The 22,479-nt window shown below is 42.3% G+C and overlaps 1 protein-coding gene across 2 annotated transcripts in view; it reads left to right on the top strand.

Moving 5' to 3' along the window:
* Positions 1-701: 701 nt before the first annotated feature.
* RAB15 (RAB15, member RAS oncogene family) overlaps positions 702-22,479 on the top strand; it is a gene marked incomplete at its 5' end in the record, with an annotated part of 33,788 nt that continues 12,010 nt past the window's right edge. The window contains 7 exons of one of the 2 annotated variants that reach the window (XM_083366705.1): positions 702-825; positions 13,042-13,102; positions 17,454-17,514; positions 18,443-18,520; positions 19,382-19,471; positions 20,072-20,137; positions 21,367-21,565. In XM_083366705.1, the coding sequence (XP_083222831.1) occupies positions 702-825; positions 13,042-13,102; positions 17,454-17,514; positions 18,443-18,520; positions 19,382-19,471; positions 20,072-20,137; positions 21,367-21,525 (639 nt within the window). In that variant the 3' untranslated portion in view covers positions 21,526-21,565. Of the gene's footprint in view, positions 826-13,041; positions 13,103-17,453; positions 17,515-18,442; positions 18,521-19,381; positions 19,472-20,071; positions 20,138-21,366; positions 21,877-22,479 lie in introns of those variants that run through there. The other variant, XM_083366704.1, reaches the window with a different exon arrangement.

Below are 22,479 nucleotides of genomic sequence, written 5' to 3' on the forward strand. Positions count from 1 at the left end.
TCAAAGGGGGAAAAAAAAACAGCCCCATTGCCTTTCGAAAGAGCACCTTTCAGATACATACAGCCACGGTTACCCTTCCTCGCCCTTCTCCGGCAATTTGAGGCAGCCGGCGGCATAAAACTCCGCCCAGTCGAACGTTCTCACCTTCCGCCTCCCTTCCTTCCCCGCCTTTTTTTCGCCGCTCGTCAGCACGCGGGCCAAATAGCCGGATCTCGAAGCCGGGGACGCGGGGAGGGCCGCGTCTCAGTTCCGCGCGCCCGAAGAGCTCCCTGCGTGGGTTCTCGTGTCACCCCACACACACACACACACACACACACACACACTCCAATAGGAGCAGCTGCTGCTGCTGCTGCTGTTGTAGCGCTTTCCCCTCCTCCCTGCTTAGGCGCGCTTGGAGGAGAGGTGATTTTTACTGCCGGCGGCGCCAGCCAACCGCCTCCCATTTCCCCCTCTTCTTTGGATTGCCTCCTAGAGTGGATCGAAGGGATCGAAGAGGCGCTGTTGCTCGTGTGCTCTCCTCTCCTCTCCCCCTCCCCCTTCCTGCAGCGCCAGCTTTCCCGCCTGCCCGCCCGCTCGCCGCCGGGGCTACTGCCGCCCCAAGACCGAGAGACGCCGGGAACGGAAGGCGTTCGGCTGGGATGGCAGCCGGCGCAACGCGGGGCTGAAGCCCGACCGGGCCCCCCCCCGCCCGCCCCCCCGCCATGGCCAAGCAATACGACGTGCTCTTTCGCCTGCTGCTCATCGGCGACTCCGGCGTGGGCAAGACCTGCTTGTTGTGCCGCTTCACTGACAACGAGTTCCACCCTTCGCACATCTCTACCATCGGTACTGGGCGAGGGGGGCTGAAGGGAGGGGTTGATGGAAGGAAAGGAGGAGGCATCCCGGCTGGACGGGACTCGGTAGCTTCTCCGTCCAGCTGGGACAGCAGACAAAAGACATCCGGAGGGCTGAGCGGGAGGGAGCCTGGGCCGCTTATTCGCCGTGCAATGTGCCTTTCCTAGGGACAGGCGATGGTTGGGAGGCTTGACCAGGGGTAAGGCAACCTTGGCTCTTTTATGACTCGTGGACTTCAACTCCCAGAATTCCTGAGCCAGCGTAGCTGGCTCAGGAATTCTGGGAGTTGAAGTCCACGAGTCATAAAAGAGCCAAGGTTGCCTACCCCTGGGCTTGACGGCTGCTCTTCTAGGGATCTCATGAGGGAGGGGCGGGTGGGGGGGCATCAAACGTCAAGCCACTGCGCCTTTCTCGAGGGTTAACCCGCGAGTCTATCCGCACCGCCGCTTCTACTCGTCTGCAACCGGGAAGGGGGAAGACTTCAAACCTGGGAATCCGGCTCCCGAGGTGGAGCCGCCCGCCACTTTTATAGGAGGAGGCGTGAAGAAAACCCCCGTTCCCCCAATCCTTTTCCCAAGTGCCCCGAGGTTCCGATTACCTGTTCGATGCTGCCTGTCTCCGTGCCGGGCCTGCTATAGGGCTGCTTTCAATTGCAGGGAGTCAGTTTTTTTTAGTCAATCGGGCGTCCAGGATCTTGAGTTACGGGCGGGCGGCTGCTGGTACTGCTGCTCTTGGATGCAGTAATGCCAGCTCACCTCTAAGGTGAAAAGAAACGCGACGTCAGTCTTGTAAAAAAAGCATGAGGAAGGCATACATCCATGAGTCAGATGTGGAAGGCGGCGGCGGTGGTAGAGAGAGAAAGCAAGCAACAGAAAATAGCTATTTGCTTATCGACTTTCAACTGGGATGGTTGTGTTAAAAGGGGGGGAAGTCCCCCCCCTTTCAATGTTTTGGGGTGGTTCTTCTGAAAAGGCTGAATCAAACCTTTAGCTGGGGGGGGGAGGCAGTCCCTGATCTGCATTTCCCCAGGGTTGTTTTGGTGGGGGTGACATATATGAACCAAAGAGGAAGGAAAATGGATCTGGGGGAATGCTACAAGTGATGGCATTTTCTGTCTTTCCGATAGCCTTTTTTTTTTTACTCTCTGAAGCAGGAGAGTTCCGGGGAAAGGGACAGATAGCTGCTGTCAGAGGTCTGAGTGCTGTTGGTTGGCCTGTCATGGGGGTTGTTGAAAGCGCTCACAGACGTATCAGTAGAAATCACTGGAAATTGTGAGGAATAATGATTTTGGTTGATTGGCAGTCATTGGAAGTCTGTGAGTAGAAGCTGGTTTGGTACATGAGACCCCTGTGCTTCATCTCTGCTCAACATGATAACACAGTGGCAAAAGTATGAAGTAATAGAAGAGTCAACTGGCAATCACATCTAAAGATTAACAGTGATTATACTGTTCTAGGTAAAAACTTCAGTCACTGGATCATTCATTTAGATCAGCATTCCCAAATCTTCCCAGTTTGGTGGACGGGGGGGGGGGGAGAGGGAATGGTTCTGTGCAAGTGGCATGAGTGTGCATGCACAGCTACATTTGCGCAAGCGGCAAGGACATGCACCTACCACTTGTGCAAATGAAAGTTTGCACACGCGCATTCACCACTTGCACAGTCCAGTTCCGAAAAGGCTGTGGCTGGGTACCGGGCTGCTGCCTGTGGGGTGGGAACCCCTGATCTAGATAGTTCTGGTTTGTGAAACTTCTAATGGAGCTTAACAGTGATTAACAGTTGGATAGATCTTCCTTTGGATAGATCTTTTATTTGTTCATAAGTGCTGGATGTAGGCAACCAATAACCTCAAAAGCCATGTGTTTCCTGGCTGCATAGTTAGCAGGAATTGTGAGAGCTTCTATGATTAAACATTTGAAAGGAACCTGAATCTTATATCTAGCATGTTCAGGCTATAGCAGAATACAGTCAAAGTTTTCTATTGCCAACAGGCTCAGCAATACAATCTGTCATTTTTTTAGCCTGGTAAGGGACAGAGAAGTTAAAGACTGTAGTGTGTATAAATGTATGCATGTATTTAGAAATATATATAGCCATTCAGCTTAAATACATACCTCCAACAAAATACAGCAGCCTTTTTTTTTACTCTTTTCTTGTATCAAGAAAAGTCAACTTGCTACTTTAAAATCCAAACTCTTCCTTACATTGTTAAAAGAGATATGGTGGGAACTCAATTTTTAAAAGACAGATTCCCTTTTCAGTTCTATTTAAAGTGTATGGCAAGAATCGGCTAATGCAGTGGTTCCCAACCTGTGGTCCGCGGACTCCCTGGGAGGCCACAATGTTGTCACAGGTGGTCTGCAAAGGCTTTAAGAAATGTTATGATTTAAATCTTGAGTTAAGTTTTCGGGATCTGTGGTCATGATCAGTGGCCACAAAAGATATTTAAAGGGTCCATGGTGAAGGTTGAGAACCACTAAGCTAATGGATAAGCAAGCCATGTCTCAACATGATATGTCCACTGAATATGTTTTTATTATAACTAAAAAGACAGAGATTTGTGGAGGTATTAAAGTCACTAAGGAATGTCCTGAAAGTGATGGCATATTGGTTACTGTTTCCTTGATAAAGCCTTAAGTTAAATAGGGGAATACTTCTGTATTTAACTTTCTGGATAATAAGAATGTATACATTCCAATTATCAATTATTGTAAGAAATGTAACCATACTATAGGATGAGATGAAATTCTCCTTTCTTTCTATTCCTTTACAATATATTTGAAGCATAGAAAACTAAAATCTGTACTTCAAAGCAACAGATTTAGAAGGTATAATATGCCCAGAGTAAAATTCTGCACTTGGGTAAGAAAGCCAAATGCATGGTGTAAGATAAGTAGTACTTGGCTTGTCAGAAGTACTTTTGAGAAATATCTGGGCATTCTGGTAGACCTACAGATGAAGCATCGGCTAGCAATATCCTGCAACTTTCAAAGACCCAGTATTGCATCACAGAAATACTGGTATAATAATTTATGGAAAATGATAATTCCACTGTATTGTCCTGATCACATCTTATCTGGAATACTATGTCCAGTTTTGGTAGCCTTAATACAAAATCTATGGCAGAACTAGCAGGAGTGCAAAGAAAAGTGACAAAGATGAGGAGGAGTTTTGATGATAGACCCCATGAAGAATGATGAAGCCTAGACTGATGTAAAGAAAAGAAAGAAAATGTTAGCAGTCTTCCCATACCTGAAGAACTGTCACAGGGAAAATCCTGTAGATTTGTTCTTTTTTATGCCTGAAGAAAAGACAAGGACCAATGAATGAGAGCTTTCAAAAGAGATCCAAACTCTAATGAGATGCTTCCTGACCACAAGATCACTGTCTTCTAGGGTTGGGGAGCTCCATCACTGGAGATTTTTCAGGCAAAGATTAGACACAGTTTGTTAGATATATTTCCTGATGGATGTTGGACTAGAAGACCTCCAAAGCCCCTTCTAAGAGTCTGTGAGTAAAGGATAGCTACTTTCGTGGGAGCAAAACAAATTGGAATGGCACTAATTTATAATGCAATCCTTTATCCAGTTTCATTTGCGCCAGGACAAATTGCATACACCATCAACCACTCAATTTGTGAAGTGTGTAATGTATACATGAAATACAAGACTTCTACAGTTTACTACTATGTTTTCACATCTCACAACATGAGATACTGTGGAGGTTCCAGAATTTTTGCACACCCTGCATGTTTGTAGTATGTGTCCCCCTGTTGTGATTCAGGGTCAGCCTGTGGGTTTGGCAGATGGGTCGGACGATTCAGAGGAGGAAGAGGAGGGGTTTGGAGAGCCTGCAGAGGACAGTTCCTAGGCTTCACAGAGCTCTCAGCCAGGCCCCTCCCATCTGGTTACTACACAGACCCAGCTGTGTGACCCTGACAGCGTGGATGAAGATGACCCACAGCTGGCCCTGTTCAAGGACGCCTGACACAGGAGGCAGTCAAGCAGGAGTAAACAGAGGAAGGCAATGGGGCACCTCGGAAGGAGGCAGAGAGAAGCCACACCTTGAACTGTTTAAAAGAGGAATGTGTGGGAGGGCTGGTTTGAATAGCTCCTGTTTTAGTGGTTCGTATTTTGTTTTGGATCTGTTTTGTGTAAATAAATTTGGCGGGCTTACTTCCAGCCTTTTGCCTTTTGTAAAGGGGTTGTCCCTGCCTTTTCTGCAGGGCCGGTAGTAGGCTGGAACAGAACACCCCCAGAATAGTTACCATACAGTGAAATAATTTTTGCCCTTTGAGAGTCATTTTGCTGTCACTGAACCAGTTCAGGATTCATCAAAGTGAGAGGAATTTGCAAAATAGTTTGAGATCTTCATGAAAATTGGCTAAAGGTTACATTTGATCCTCGGGCTTCAAGTTTCCCACTTCTACCAGAGAAATGTGTTTATTAGTTCTTATAGTTTTAAAATTTGGAGCTGTATAAAATAGGGTCCTAAAAATCTTCTATCAGTTGGAAGTTTGGATTTTTAGAGAAGGCAGCAAGAAGACAGATTTCTTTGATCTTCTGAGTGATGCAAAAAGAAAGAAGTATTTTAAATCAATAAAAAGGTAAAGGTTCCCCTGCACGTGCGTGCTAGTCGTTTCCAACTCTAGGGGCCGGTGCTCATCTCCGTTTCAAAGCTGAAGAGCCAGCGCTTGTCCGAGGACGTCTCTGTGGTCATGTGGCCGGCATGACTAGACGCCAAAGGCACACAGAACGCTGTTACCTTCCCACCGTAGTGGTCCCTATTTTTCTACTTGCCTTTTTACGTGCTTTCGAACTGCTAGGTTGGCAGAAGCTGGGACGAGTAACAGGCTCTCACTCTGTTACGCGGCACTTGGGATTCGACCCGCCAAACTGCCGACCATCTGATCGACAAGCTCAGCGTCCTAACCCACTGAGCCACCGCATCCCATTTTAAATCAATACTGAAGGTAATTAAATTACTAGTTTATGTTGGTGATTGAAGTAGGCACATCTATTATTACATTAGTGAGCATTATTTATCTGGATGGTGTAGGGGGTTATGCCTGTTGCATCTTTAAACAATATTAATTTATTTTCATTTCGATTTCAGCAGTCATCCTACTCATCTGAACTTAGAGGGGTTTCATCCAAATTTAAACATTTAAGATGTAAATTGAAAAACTCACTGTTTTAGTAGCTCTGTGATATTTACCTGGGTTTCTGCTCTGCAGCTTTAACTGTTTGTCTCCTATGCATAAACCGACTTGGAATGAATTTGATTTTTAAAAATCCCTTTCTTGATTTCAGCTGTTTCTTTCACTTTCAGCTGTGATTATGGCAGACAGAAGTTCTGCCTGAAGCAGACACAGCAGGTCCTCCAATTACTTAGATTCCCTTTTGCTTTATCTCTCCCACCCAGGGCATTTCTTCATAGTTTCATCAGTTAATTTGTAAAGAACAATGGACAGGTCTGTTCTTTCACTATTCCATCAGTGAATTTATTTTTTTAAAACCCAGGCTTTCATTATTCCTAAAGATAATTTGTTTTTAAAAATGGTACTCGGAGAGCAGTGATTGGAGGGAAGGGATATTCCTGCAAACAAGCCAGTCGGTGTGAAGGCATTTGTGAAGAATTAAATGAGCAGTAGGTAAACCAGGCAGCACTGTTTGTGTATTGACAAAAACCAGAAAATGCTACTTGTAGCCCACTGCAGAAATAGATGGGAGAAAATTACCCTCCTGGCGGGTCTGAGGGCAGGCAGAGGTCATTGTATTCCTACTCTCAAGAAATAGTGGCTCACATCAGACAAACCGTTAAATGAATCAATTCTAGAATATAAGGCCAAGAGAAACCCATATTGCAGATCAGTTCCTTAAGACAAATATAAACCCTCAAAAGTGAGATCTGACACCATCAAAGGACAATTTGAACAACAGAGGAATTTAAAATGAGCTTGTTTTGACCTGTCTGGATCTCTAGGCACTAGGTCAGGATTTCCACAGCAATCTTGGCTATGATGATGTATTAGCGTTATTCAGTATCATCAGGATACTAATCCTGATGATACTGAATAACGCTAATACATCATCATAGCCAAGATTGCTGTGGAAATCCTGACCTAGTGCCTAGAGATCCAGATAGGTCAAGAGTAAGGAGGCACAGGGCTTTCTCAGTAACTTTATACAAACATGGAATAGATCATCATTCTTCGTCTCTACACACTGAAACCACTCACTGAAGAAAGACTGATGGCACCAATGAACAATTCCTCCAATCCTCACAGAAGCTCCAGGATGATACTAAAATTTATGATAACAGGTATTGCAGAGAGGTAGAGGCCCTCCATCCCATCTTTCAGGATCTTTCAGGATGACCGGTGCTGTTTCCATCCTAGACTTGGGCTTAAAATTCAATAGAGAATAATCCAGAAATCCATTTCCTCCAAAACCCTCTAAAACTGAAGCGGTACCAGGTTCTCCAATTCCCCCCCCCCAAAAAAAAAGATAGGTTGGAGATTTGTCTAAGCTGGCTAAATTGAGAAAAAGGAAAATTAGTTCTTTGAAGGGTTGATTGATGGCTAATATCCCAGTCCAGGTACATACACACTCTCAATTGCACAAATCTTCAAGACAGAATATGAATCTGGTTGGTAGGTGATGGAGCCCTAGAAATTACATTCTGTATTTCCAGTCCACCTAGGGCTCCTGGTGTGGGGAGAATCTCTTTTCCGTTCACCCCATTGTGTATTGGGGTGGGGGAAGGTGTCCAACTTCCCTGCCATGTGTTTTTCACTTAAGAAATATCCTTTAGTCTCTTCCTCTTGTCTTATGGCACAGAAACAGATCAGCATGCCTCAGATACCAGTGGCCTCCTGAGTGTCCCTCTGCTCTTCTAGGTTTACATTTGAGAACCTCCTCTATTTCCTTTCTTTGCTGGCCTGCACTCACCAATCCGCTCACAGCAGATTGACATAGAAGCCTTTGAGCCTTTCATCAAGCCCAATCTCTTACTACTGACTTTCCGTGAAGCAACTCCATAATGGTGTCTACAGTTTAAAGATCTCACACTAGATGATGTTATGGCAGTGCTGGAACTCTTCCTCTCTTCACTTGTATTTTCAGTTTTCTGACCCCATCGCACAGGCCAGTTCTTCCTTCCACTTTCCCTTCCCTTCCCTTCCCTTCCCTTCCCTTCCCTTCCCTTCCCTTCCCTTCCCTTCCCTTCCCTTCCCATTTTGCAATGGTGGCTTAGTTACCTGTTCTCTTATCTTGCTTATAAACAATTACGGCAATTTCTTACTTAATTGTACTGTAAAATATTTTCCCCCTAGTGTTGCATAGAAGTAATCATATTTTGTACAATCTTCTTTACCATGGTAGATGTCATTCTAAATTCACGAAGGATTTTTCTAAACTGCTGTTGTAAATTTTTATAGCAGTAATAAATGTGCCACTTCCCCTAATGATAGACTGTAGTCTGAAAAAAAAATGATACCATAATAATTGCCTTTAAACTGCCCTAAAGCATTCTGATATGTGTGAAGCCTTGACTCATTCATTATTCTTTCTTTTTTTAAAAGCTATTTAACCAGGATGGAAAAATGTGCTTTGATACTGCTTTTGTAGGCTTGCAGCAAAATAAACTCTTGCCAGATTGTTCATAATGTGATCCACATTTTTTCTTACATTGAGAAGTCTCTCCATGTCATACCTTCCTGATGCTGATGACCTCTAGGTGAGGTGATAATGTGCTCCATAACTCCCATAGTGCAGCGGTCTGCAACTTTTCCTGCTTTGTGGACCGGTAGGGGTGGGGAGAGAGGAGATGGTCACCTGTACACAGGTCCATTTGAATGACTGGCAGGCAAACACGCCTGCCACTTGCACAAATGGAGCTGCACGCATGCATGCACTCACCTGCCATTTCCAGGGCCCTGTTCCAAACGGGCCGTAGCCTGGAGGTTGGGGACCCCTGCCATAATGAAGCTAGAATAGTCCAGTATAATTGGATCAGCATTACAAGAGTTGAAGCTCAGTCCATTTGCAGGGCTCCAGCTTGGGAATGAGTATCTCTATTGGGGGGGAAAAGAACCATATATAGTGCAGGGGGTTTTTTCAACTAAAAAAGCAGAAATTATTGCCTGGCTAGACTTTCAGGTAAAGGGACGCGGTGGCTCAGTGGGTTAGGACACTGAGCTTGTCGATCAGAAGGTTGGCAGTTTGGTGGATCAAATCCCGAGTGCCACATAACAGAGTGAGCGCCTGTTACTCGTCCCAGCTTCTGCCCACCTAGCAGTTCGAAAGCACGTAAAAATGCAAGTAGAAAAACAGGGACCACTACGGTGGGAAGGTAACAGCGTTCCGTGCGCCTTTGGCGTCTAGTCATGCCGGCCACATGACCACGGAGACGTCCTCGGACAAGCGCTGGCTCTTCGGCTTTGAAACGGAGATGAGCACCGCCCCCTAGAGTCGGAAACGACTAGCACGCATGTGCGGGGGAATCTTTACCTTTACCTTAGACTTTCAGGCCCCACTTTTCTATTTTCCTGAGTTGCTGAGATGGAAGATTAGCAGGATCACAAGGGGCAAAATTACAAGCGTGTTGCCCGTCTTGAAAAGCCTGTTCTGCTCCAGGGACTGGTTAGATTTAGAACATAAAACTGATCAAAGATGACTTTGGCCAATTTTGCAGTAAAAACTTTACATTCTTGCCGATACAATGTCTTCCACAATGAGCCATTTACAAAATGGTCTTGTTCTCCCACTCAGTGATATAAGACCAGAATCCTCACTTGTACCTTGATAATGAGAATATCATTTGGGCAACTATGGGAAGTTTGCAAAATAAGAGTTTTGGAGTACACTGTTCCTAGTGATTCCAATGCAATTTGTGGGTCGCCATCAAAGACCAGTATGATCTCCTAAGACAGAGGTCTTCAAACTTGCCCCTTTTATGACTTGTGGACTTCAACCCCCAGAATTCCTCAGCCAGGCATGCTGGCTGAGGAATTCTGGGAGTTGAAGTCCACAAGTCATAAAAAGGCCAAGTTTGAAGACCCCTGTCCTAAGACAATATACTTAATCTTCACTCAGAAAATTCTTCTGAAGAATGTAGTTATTGGGATCTTTGGCGCTCTCTGAGCACCACAGTTCAACCCTGAGCTTCAAATATTCTTTTCTAATGTTGCTGTTATTTAGCCTAATCAACCAAACTAGTCATCTTATAGTAAACTGAATTCTATTGCTTCTTTTTGCTCAGTGCCTCATTATCACAAGTTAAAATAGTAGGTAGATTCTTTGGATGTTTTTATTGATTGGTTGTTTTTCATTGTTTTAACACTTTTATAGTTTTAGAATTATAAGCCACTCAGAGTTATGTGGCTAAATAAATAAATAATAGATACCAGAAGTGACTTCACCCAAGTGATGCTATCAGTCCATCTACCTTAATGTTGCAAAGGCTTCCAGTGATTTTACCACTTTGACTGGATGTTGATTGGATGATTAAACCTGGCAAAGCACTCATGAACCTGTGTCCTTCTCTACAGAATGTCAGTCTTGCTGCATTATGGATTTAACTTCTGTACAATTTCTTATGCTATAGCTAGCAGGGCCATTTAGAGGGTTACAAATGAAGTTCAGGATCCCTATACTTCTACATTTTGCACTACAAGCAAAGGAAGATACAGGCTTAAAGGAGACTGGCAACATGCCTGAAATAACAACCCAGATGTTCTTTCTCTACCTGTAGGGCAGTTTTGAGCACTCCATAAAGGTTTATTTAGAATTTATCTTTTCCTGGGTAACTTTAAAATCTGCCTGCCAGGTAAAAATTCAGTAGGGGAGATTTGTATCCTGCTGGTTTATATGTTTAACAATTTAGAGTCAGAGAGGGAGCACCAATTGAATTTCTGCACTATCCGTTATTGTTTTCTCCATAATACTTGTTTCTATTTGTGACTAGCCCCTTTAGGAGAATGTTATGACACTTAACATTTTTATGCCTTTCTGTTACTTGTGGGACCCAGGTTCTTTGACTGAGATTGATAGGATCAATGCCAAATAAGCCCTGAAATGTAACATAGGGGTCAGTCTTTTAACATCAGATATTACTTATGAGAATTTCATCTTTAGTTGGCTGAGATGAATTATTGGCTCTGTTGCTGAGATGCTACGGAATGCTCACAGATAAGACGACCAAGAATAGATTGGTCAATGTGTTGTAACTAGGAAGAATTTTAAAAGAAAAAGGATAGATTGCATCATCACAGTGTTCACTTCTTAGATTGTATGTTTGAGTGTAAATACAGCATGGGGTTAGTTTTGTGTACAAGTAGGCTCAACTGCTCAAGCAATGGGAGTTTCTGGAAAGAAAGATATAGAGTACAATACTAATTGCACTGGAATGTCTTACAGAACAGAAAATATGGTGAATTATCCAAGTCTTTTTCTTGGATATCTTTTTCCATATCATTCTTGTAATCTGTCATTTTAAAGTCTACAAAAAAAAATTATGTTTGGAATGATGGAAACTCAGCCGGTGTAGTGAAACTTGCCATTTTGAAGTTACACTACATCGACTGAGTTTCCATCAATCCAAACATAATTTTTTTGTAGATTACACACACACACACACACACACACATATATATATATATACACAACCATTCAAAAAGCAAATCCGAACCCACAATGATAACGAGGCACAACCACAAAACAGAAACCTAACTACAGCTGCAACATCAGCCACTTTAAACCCCTCCAAACCACACAATAAGCAAACTGACACCCACTATAAAAACATGGCACCACCACAAACACGAAGCCGAACAAAAGCAGCACAACTCACCAGCTCAGGTCTAAGGCTGGCAGCTGAGACCAGCCCATCCACTCAAAACACACCCCCACCCAATCAGAACACACCCACCATTCAAAACACACTCCCACCCAATCAGAACACACTTAATCCCCCACCCAATCAGAGCACACCTCCACCCACAGAACACACCCCCTCTGGCAGTTTAAAAAAGAGGAACAAACAGCCACTACCACATGCTTCTCCCAGAAGAAGGAAGCTGAAGCCACCAGCCTGATGATGACGGATGGGATTCTGTCGAAACGTTGCTCCTACACCTTTAGTTCTACGCGGGGAAAAACCCGAATGACCAAAGATCCATATATATATATATGGATCTTGTCCAGAGAGGAATTCTGAGAAGCCAATTCATTTGCTGGCGCTCTGTTCCACCATGGTCACCAGCTCAGCAAAGTCATTTTCAGTTCACTAGAAGTCCCCATAAATGTAATGGAATGTGCACCTGGAGAAGGAGAGGAGGGGAGGGGAGTGTTGGCAGGGGCACCGTGGTTTCTTAGGGAGGAGGCAATATATTCCTGATAGAAGCACAATCCTCAACTGGATTGGGGAGGGAGTTCAGGATAAGCACACCCTAATCTCTGGGGGTATATTTATTAGCTTTAAAGTCTGGCAAGATTCTCTCTACAGGTAGTCCTTGACGTATGACCCCAACTGAGCCCAGAATTTCCATTGCTAAGTCAGGCAATTGTTAAGTGAGTTTTGCCCCACTTTACAGCCTTTCTTGCCACAGTTGTTAAGTGAAGCACTGTAGTGGTTAAGTTAGTAATATGGTTGTTAAGTGAATCTGGCTTCCCCATTGACTTTGCTTGTCAGAAGGTCAAAAAAAGATGATATTATGACCCCAGAACACTGCAACCATCATAAATACGAACCAGTTGCTAAGTGTCCGAATTCTGAACATGTGACCATGGGGATGCTGCAAGTTGTAAATGTGAAAAACGGTCAAAAGTCACTTTTTTCAGCGCCATTGTAACTTCAAGTGGTCACTAAAATGAACGTAAGTTGAGGACTACCTGTTTTTAGGGTGTAAGCAAATAAAGAATTGGACTCAATTGGATTTCACTGAATAACTGTCTTGATTACACTAAGTATAAGTTGATTTGGGGAATTGCTTTGACAAGCTTTCAAGCTCTTATTATTTTACCCTACTGGCAATGAAGATCTTGTTGGAAATCGAGGTAGTTTTTGATCCTGAGTTTGCCAGAACTGTAGGACTTGACAAAAACCTGACATATGTCTCTGCTTTTAATTTCATACAGCAAAATATATTGGATAATTGCTAGGCTTACTATTTGCATTCCATGTGATTTTATTTTATTGTTCATAGGAGTTGATTTTAAAATGAAGACTATAGAAGTAGATGGAATTAAGGTCCGAATCCAGATCTGGTAAGTAATACAGGTGTTATGTTTTTCTTTGTTATGGATTAATTGAGAGATCTTGCACAAGTTACACATTTCAGTATAAATTGACAGAGAATGTAATCTAAGTTAAAGGGTAGTTAGAAAGTAAACATATACATACACGTATTAAAACACTTTGCAAATCACAAGCTTTTTAAATTATTAGTGGCAGTAAGGCATTAATATTCTACGTTGAACATCTTCAAGTAAAGAGGGTCAGTGAAGTTCAGGTGTTGTTTGGAGATAGGCATGGGTATCTGCAGCGGACCAGGTGACATCACACATGTGACATTGTGCTGCTGCTGAGCTGCATGTCATGATGCAACTAACAAATCACTTTGTTCCTATTATTTCCATTCCCATTATTTCTGCTGTGCCTTTTTCCTAGTGCAAATTGCAGATATTGACAGCTTAAAGAGAAGATGCAACGAGTAATGCCCTGTTAAAATGGAACACATGCCTCATTGTTCATTTGTGGCATAAAAGGGATATTTATTTTCTGTTTTTAAGAGGAATACATTTAAATCTACCCAGCAGGGGGCAGCCAAGTCACGCATGCTTCCCAAACTGAAACCTGAAACATACCCTGTGTACAGTATGTTCTGGGATACATTGACTGGGAAGTCACACCTTGTAAAAATATTAGTTGTGGCCACTTTTGGGCCAGAGTCCAGATCAGATATGAGAAAGGCTGTGAAGGCAGAAAGATAATCTGTACACAGCAGCTGCTTGGACTCTTCCACTGCCCTTTACTGTCTTCATTCTGCTGTGCAAGTTAATGTGCTTGGCCTTGGATGAAGAACAAATACAGTTGGAAATTGTTCCTGATTTCTAATTTTACACAATTCAGAGAAACAGGTGGGAAAACAAGCAGTCTGACGGTTCACACTGCTGTTTGGTCCAGTTATCTATTTAACTAATGTAAGACTCACTATTCTACTAATTTATTTTCCTTCCCTGTTCCCATCTCTCTTTTTTTGCGTACAGTACTGTATATACAATGTAGACAAGGACTTCCATAGTGAGATATCTTAAACATTTTTATGATGTCAATAAGTATACATCTATCAATATGAACCTGTTGGCAAAATTAGAATGGCTAATGAATATAAAAGGTAAAGGTTGCCCCGCACATGTGTGCTAGTCGTTTCCGACTCTAGGGGCCGGTGCTCATCTCCGTTTCAAAGCTGAAGAGCCAGCGTTTGTCCGAGGACGTCTCCATGGTCATGTGGCCGGCATGACTAGACGCCAAAGGCGCATGGAACGCTGTTACCTTCCCACCGTAGTGGTCCCTATTTTTCTACTTGCATTTTTATGTGCTTTCGAACTGCTAGGTTGGCAGAAGCTGGGACGAGTAACAGGTGCTCACTCTGTTACGCGGCACTCAGGATTCGACCCGCCAAACTGCCGACCTTCTGATCGACAACCTCAGCGTCCCAACCCACTGAGCCACCGCGTCCCATAATGAATATAATTTTCGTCATATGACCATCAGTCCTTTGTGCTGCACCTATCCATTAGCCCCTTTTCCCATGATTGGGAAATATGTGGTAAATAGGGTGTATTTAAAAGACCCATTCTTACAGTGCAGTTAGAAAGTAGGTTTATCCTGAAAATTAAATTCCGTACTCCCTAAAAAGCATGCCTAGAAGTGTCATTGTGTTCTGAAATAAGCACCAAATGTATTTGACACAATATGCAGGCGTTTGACATTGGCTGGTTTTGTTCATTTGCTTATTTATGCTTTCATTTCAGTTCCTCTCCATTGTCCTTGCGCCACCATTAAATCATCATATGGTTTTTATATGGTTTTATACCTTTGTTTTTGTATTGGCTTTGTTTTTTATATTCCTTATAAATTGCTCTGAGCCTCCTAGAGTCATACATTTGAGATAAGTGGCTATATATATTTAAACATAAATAGAATTCTGGCTATTAGTATTTTTTATTAATTTTATTCATTTATAATATAAAATGTGAAAATACAAAAGCAAATAGTAGGGGACAACAGTAGAAAAAGGGAAAACAAAAAAAGGTGTGAAGAAAGGGAGGGGAAGAAACAAAAGGCATTGACTTCCAACTCTGTTGCAGTAAAATAGACTTGGTGGAGCATTGGGCTAATGCCTCCTTAAGTAACACCAGCTGCCTGCAATTAGTGCAGGTTCGCGTCCCACCAGGCTCAAGGTTGACTCAGCCTTCCATCCTTCCGAGGTAGGTAAAATGAGGACCCAGATTGTTGGGGGCAATAAGCTGACTTTGTAATAATGCCGCTGGGGGGGGCGAAAGCCCTAATAAGCAGGCATATACATAGAATGAAGGCTACTGCTAAGCTTGAAAGCCGCCCTGAGTCTTCGGAGAAGGGCGGGATATAAATGGAATTTTAAAAAAAAATCAGAAATTGAAATCAAATCTCAACTTTTTACATTTCTATAGTAATATGCACTAGCCATTTCTGTATTGGCAAATCAGTCTAATCGTTAAAACCCAAAATCATGATATCATTTTTTCCCACCTCAAGCATAAAGTCCAGAAGCGGTTTCCAAATAGAAACAAAAGTACTTATGTTCTTTTATCAGCACAGTCAGTTTGGCCATCTCTACTAATTCCATCAGTTTTTGTAATCATTCGTCCATGGTAGGAATTGAGGCATCCTTCCACTTTTGAGCATAGAGCAATCTTGCTGCCGTCACCATAAAATCAGAGTTCCAATTTTTTCCCCAGTTCTCTTTCCATTAGGTCCAAAAGCAAAGTTTCTCCTACTCGAATATTTCTTTGCCTTATCACATGTCCACCATAAATGATAAAAAGTCCCTTCTTTACATTTTCAGCATTCATTTGAAATACCTTTATACATTCTAGATAATGTCGAATGTTATTGCTTGACAGATAACTTATCTGGTGTTAAATACCAACAATAGGTAAAGGTAAAGGTTCCCCCGCACATGCATGCTAGTCGTTTCTGACTCTAGGGGCCGATGCTCATCTCCGTTTCAAAGCCGAAGAGCCAGCGCTTGTCCGAGGCCGTCTCCATACCAACAATACATCATTTTATAATTTAATGTGAATTTTAATCCTTTTATCCATGTATTCTCCCATTGTTCAAACATCACATTATACCCCAAATTCCTTGCCCACTGGATCATACTGTGTTTTACATGTTCATTTTCCAAATTCAATTTTAATAATGTTTTATAGACCTTGGCAATTATCTGATCATCACTACCACATAGTAGGATTTCCAATTCATTTTTAGCAAACTCAAAACCATGGCCTTTTTTGTCTAGTTTAAATCTTCCCTTCATTTTTTGATATGTAAACCAGTGACAAGTGTGACCTTCTAATTCTAATTCTTTCCTAGACTTGAGGATGGGGTCTCCAGAATTGAAAGATACTATTTTACCATATGTCCACCGGTCCGGCTTCACCACCATTTCTTTTGTAAAAAAAAGCTTCTTGGGGGTTATTTTAACATTAAAGCTTAGAAATAGATCACCAGTGTTTCAAACAGACTTAAAGCAAGATTGGTCAAACTAACTCTGTCTGCATTTTTCTTCAAGCTACTCTGGCAGTTTGCATATCTCTCCCCCTCCCTCTGTTTGGTGGTCTCCAAGTGTACACCAACCTTGACATCCTGGTTGCTCCGGTCCTTGGGCCAACCCCATTGCCTATCTATGTACTTACAGAGAATCTTCACACTGCTTTTTAAGCCAGTTGGTTTCTCAGGCACATTTGTCTCTTAGAATCTAAAAACAAAGAAGTTCTGCAAAGCTGCACGCAAACAGATGTGTTGATTTTTGAGAAGAATTTGGAGTGGATAAACAGGATGCATTGATAAAGCTTTGTCAAGATAACATGCTTTCCATCTGTTGCTTCCTTTCGGTTTTCTCTTTGTTCTCTGATGTTTTAAAACATGCCATACAATGACATCTCTGAAACCAACCTTCTTCCATGACATTGCTTCCTTTAGATAGGGAACCGATCCCCATTATCTCAGAGTTTCAGAAATTTCAGCATCTTTATAATTTGGCTCCTACTACAGTAGGTGTATAAGCAGTGCTTAAATATGTTAATGCTTTTATTGCTGTGATAAATCTTCTCCCTTTTAATTCTTCTTGCACACTGGCTTGGAACAGCATATAAATTCCATAAATAAGACAACAGAATAAATTATTCCTAACTTTGCTGAGCTGTTGTGCTTTTCTTCCTGAAATCTGTGGGAAGTTTTGAGGCTGAGCTTTCTATCAGTAGGATGCTGCATTTGACTTCATGCCATAAATGTATTACCCACAAAAAGTGAGGTTTCCACTCACCACAATAACATCTGCTTCTGTTCCAGGGACACTGCAGGCCAGGAACGATACCAAACCATCACTAAACAGTACTACAGACGTGCCCAGGTTTGATATTTTTGGCTAAAAGTATAGATGAAACATGGAAGTGTGTGGAAAAACTACAGTATCGCAGTGTAATTTGTACACTAGAAATTGCAATATAATTTCTCTGTTTATTATGTTTTCTAACATAAATGCACTTTTTTTAATGCATGGATCCTGGGAAATCCCCCCCCCCCCCACACACACACATTATAGCTCTGTGGGTTTTTTTCTTTCTCTTCCAGAATGATGTTGCTGGAGCACCAGAGTAGTCTCACAATAGGTTCTGGGTATTTCTGTAGCCAGCCAGACCTGTTTGCATTTTTCTCACTGCAAACTAATAGCATATATAATTTTAGAATGTTAGGAGAAAGGCTGAGAGGCTCTGGGGAAGATTTGGGAGATGGGCTTGAGAAATATAGTATGTATCAATGACCATTTGACTATCCTGTCCAGTCCCTAATGCAGTATATAGTTAAACATATTCCTGCACTACCACTCTAATCCATTGAAAGGACAGTAGATAATATTAAGCGCATGCATATGTGTGTGTGTATGTGTGCACACACATGTCTTTGAGTCAGTGTTGACTCCTGACAACTCCTACCTGGACTAGTCCCTGCAGTTTTCTTGGCAAGATTTTCAGAAATGATTTGCTCTTGATTTCTTCCTAGGACTGAGAGTGATTACTCTAAATCACCCACCTGGTTTCATAGCTAAGGTGAGACTAGAACTCAACGTCTCCCGGTTTCTAACCCGCTGCCTCAAACTGGCTCCATTACCATCTATATTAATGTATCATTCTCCAAATGCTTTCTTGTGCTCGTTTTCTGAGATAAATACTAGGACGTGACCTAATTTATTTATTTTCCTCTGAGTAAAGGTCCCTTTTCCTTTTCACTTTGTGTGATGCTTACATTTCTTTTGCTCCCTTACCTGGTTCTCTTTGCAGGGGATATTTTTGGTTTACGACATTAGCAGTGAGCGCTCATATCAGCACATAATGAAATGGGCCAGCGATGTGGACGAAGTAAGCAGAAACATTCCCTTGCTGTTGGCAAATTTGCTGGGGGAGGTTTGCTGGGGAATGTTGTGGCCAAATGGCTATGCAGGTAATCCTCAAGTTACAGCTGCAATGAATCCTGCCACCATGGTCATAACTCGTGATGATCGTAAATCGGATCACCCAAGTGAATGATCCGATTTTATGAACTTTCTTGCAACTGTTGTTAAGAAAACATCACAGTTGTAAAGCAGATGCCACAATCGTAAATCAAACTGTGGTCATTTAACAAACCAGTGGCTCACTGTGGGGCAGCTTTGCCAAAAACCATAAGTAAATACTGGGTTTTGGCAAAGCCGTTGTATAACGTGGTCACATGACTGGGATGCTGCAAACAGCTATAAATGCAGCCTCGGTGTTGAGAGCACCTGAAGTGCGGTCACATGACCTTTGGGAGGAGACCATCAGAACTTTGAATTCTGGTCATAAGTACTCCTAGAGAGATCCATTGTAACCTCAAACGGTTACTAAGTAACCGGTCATAAATCAAGGAATATCTGACTGTTTCTGCACAGAGGGATGTTCTCCGACTTTTTCCCTGAGGAAATATTTTCTAAAGGTGTACAAGCATAGCTTGTAATATATTTTCCATTTTGCCTCAGGATTGGCCACATAATTGTCACCCGGTGTAGCAAATCAGTGTAGTGTAGACGATAACTTGAGAGACCTTTTATGTTCTGCTCCCCTTTCACTGAAATAATGTGCTGCCCTCTGTACGCAAAGCACAAGAATGGCAATAAATAAAAATGAGCAATACGTACTTTTCAGCTCAGTTCTTACTTAGCTATGCAGATAGAAAAGGACTAAAGACTTTCATATCCTTTCCAGTATGCTCCAGATGGTGTCCAGAAGATCCTTATTGGGAATAAAGCAGATGAAGAGCAGAAGAGGCAGGTGGGCCGAGAGCAAGGCCTCCAGGTAAAAATCATAGGCAGGCCCAGTTATAGAAGCCAAACATTTATCAGGGTGATGGAGTAGCCTGTCAGCTGAGCTGCATTAGTGCAAGCAGCTCGAGGCAGTAAATGACATTCTATACAAAAGAACTTCCCTCCTCATGGAAAATTAGCATGTAAGGAATATTTTTCTCACAGCTTCTATATGAAGCCCTCATCATACTTAAATATGTAGGTATATTTTATGTGGGTGAGAACCATCAAATAAAAGCAATGGAAGGCAATTTAACGTCATGATATACAAGTCTATAGAAATGAAATCAGGAACCTGCTATCTTTTCTATATAGATCTTGTATATATTTTGTTTTAAACTGGGTGAATCATTGTTTTATTAAAAATGAATTGAGGTCTGTATCTGAGATCTTGATCAGCCAGTTTTCTAACCATACATTAATAACATAACAGTACAAGCTGTGGGAGAATATTGTTCTTACCTTCCATAAGTAGCTTTCTTAGATTTGGAGGTGAAATAAGAGGTGGAAAGGTAGATTTGAAGATAGTAGTAGAAAAATATACTAGCCCTCATTGCGTTTATATGTCAGTCACTGTTATTTTGTCTTTCAGCTAGCTAAGGAATATGGCATGGATTTCTATGAAACAAGTGCCTGTACCAACTTGAACATCAAAGAGGTAAGAATTTGGGGTCACTAAAATTTAATGAACACCAAGACAACGTTGTCTTCCAATTATAACTCTTTTTTTTCTTTTCTTTTCTTTTCTTTTTTTCTTTTCTTTTCTTCCTTCCTTCCTTCCTTCCTTTATTCCTTCCTTCCTTTTGTTCTACATATAAGTTTTATTAGTTTATAATATACAATACAATGAAAATACAAAAGTAAATAGCAGAAAAGATAGGGAAGGGAAAAGGGAACAGAAAAGTGAGGGAAGGAAGAGGAAAAAAAGGCATTGTCTTTCAACTTCCTTTGGTGCAGTAAAATAGAATATCAATATCAAACCTCAACTTTTTACTTTTACAAAATAATATAAACTAATGTTTCAATAACATCAAATCTAGCTAATCGGTAAAGCCCAAAACCAAAGTTTCCTTTTTTCCCCCACCTCAAGCACGAAGTCCTGAAGTTGTTTCTACGTATCAATAAAAGTATTTGTATAATCAGTCTAGTCAATTTAGCCATCTCTGCTAATTTCACCAGTTTTTGCACTCATTCCTCTGTTGTAGGAATCGATGTGGTCTTCCATTTCTGAGCGTAGAGTACTCTTGCTGCTGTCAACATATAGAACATCGAGGTTCCATATTTTTTTCCAAGTTTTTGTCCATTAGCCCCAAAAGAAAAGTCTCTGGTTTTCTTTCTATATTCATTTTAAGAATTTTCTGTATTAACATATACGTAAATCCTGATCCAATATTTTCTTGCTTTGTCACACATCCACCATAAATGGTACAAAGCCTGCCTTCCTTTTGAGAAGGAAAAGACAAAATACATGTATAATACATTATAAAATATTGATGTATACAGTATGAAAAAAGGAACTCTTAAGTATGTTTGAGTCTAAAATGGGTGCTCCAAGTAGGTGACTTGGTCCTACCTAGCTTAAGTAGCAAATTCATTTATTTCTAAACATCCACAGTCACCCAGATTGCAGTTTGGTCTAGAAACCAGGAGACTCTGAATTCTAGTTCTGTCTTCGGCATGAAAGCCAACTGGGTGACTTTGGGCCAGTCACACTCTCATCAGCCCAACCCAACTCACAGGGTTGATGTGGAAAAAAACAGGAGGAGGAAGGAATATTAGGTGTGTTCTCTGCCTTGAGTAAAGAAATAAAGGCAGGATAAAAATCTAGCAATAAATAAAAAGTTTTTTTTTAAAAAAAAACACCTCTTGGTTGCCCTTCTTTTTCAGTCTTTCACCCGTCTGACAGAGCTGGTCCTGCAGGCTCACAAGAAAGAACTGGAAGGACTCCGCACGTATGCAGCTGATGAACTGAATGTGGTCGAGCTGGAAGAAGAAGCAAGCAAGCCGGAGGGCTCAGAGCATTCTCCCAAAACCTGCTGGTGTTGAAAGCCTCCCAGCATCCTTTTTCCCCACACCCCCAGTGCAGGTAGAAAAGTTGCCACTTAGAGAGGGCTGACCCACTGTACTCTATCCCTCTTGTCTTTGGTTGCCTGTTTGCCCGCCATCTGCCCTGTGGGATCCTCTCTGCATTTCCTGGTGTTTTTCCTAGATTGGTAGTTTCTGTTGCCCTCAAACTCCCTGGATCCAAATACCTTCAGATGGCTCACAATGTGCAGAACGTGATCCTGCTGTCTTCATGGGAGAGCTGTGGTTAGCGGTCATGGCTGAGGCTTGTCCAATAATTCATTTGCATCCAGATTCTCTGAAGCCTTGCCTATTTCTGTGGGGTAGCCTGCCTGGGGCTAGGCCTTGCTCCCTAAGAGTAGAAGGAGTCTCTCTCTCTCTCTCTCTCTCTCTCCCCCCCCCCCCATTCACGGTCCTCCAGCCATGTCCTCTATAGCAGGCCTGTAGATGGCTCTTTTCCTCCACGTGCTTTGCCATCCCATTTCTGGATTGTCCAAATGTTTGTGCAGCACTGCGCTTGGGGCTTTCCAGCTGCTTCAGGTGCAGTCTTCCTATTTCTGATACTGGGTTCCCTGAAATTCATCTCAGCCAAAAAAACAAAAAAAAGACCTCTTGTTCTACTAAGCTGCAGCACTGGGAATAGGAGAGAACCTGTCCCTAAAGAAAAGGGAACATATGGGTAAATTTGCACCTTTAGCTGTTAACAAGGTTTGCCTCTTCCAAGGCTAGATTTTCATTCTAGACTACATTAGAGCTCTCTGTTAAAGGGCAATCAGGAAGACCCTTTCCTGTGATTAACTCCAAAACTTATAGGAACCTTTCGATTCTGTGTATTTTTGGAGGACCTCAGTCAATCAGGTATCTACTTGTTAATCTGGACCAGCGGAAGCAAAAATTCCGCTCTCTCTGGCTTGTGTCCAGGTCTGGCTTTGATTG

Source organism: Vipera ursinii (assembly GCF_947247035.1).
Source record: "Vipera ursinii genome assembly, chromosome: 1".
Taxonomy (NCBI): Eukaryota; Metazoa; Chordata; class Lepidosauria; order Squamata; family Viperidae; genus Vipera; species Vipera ursinii.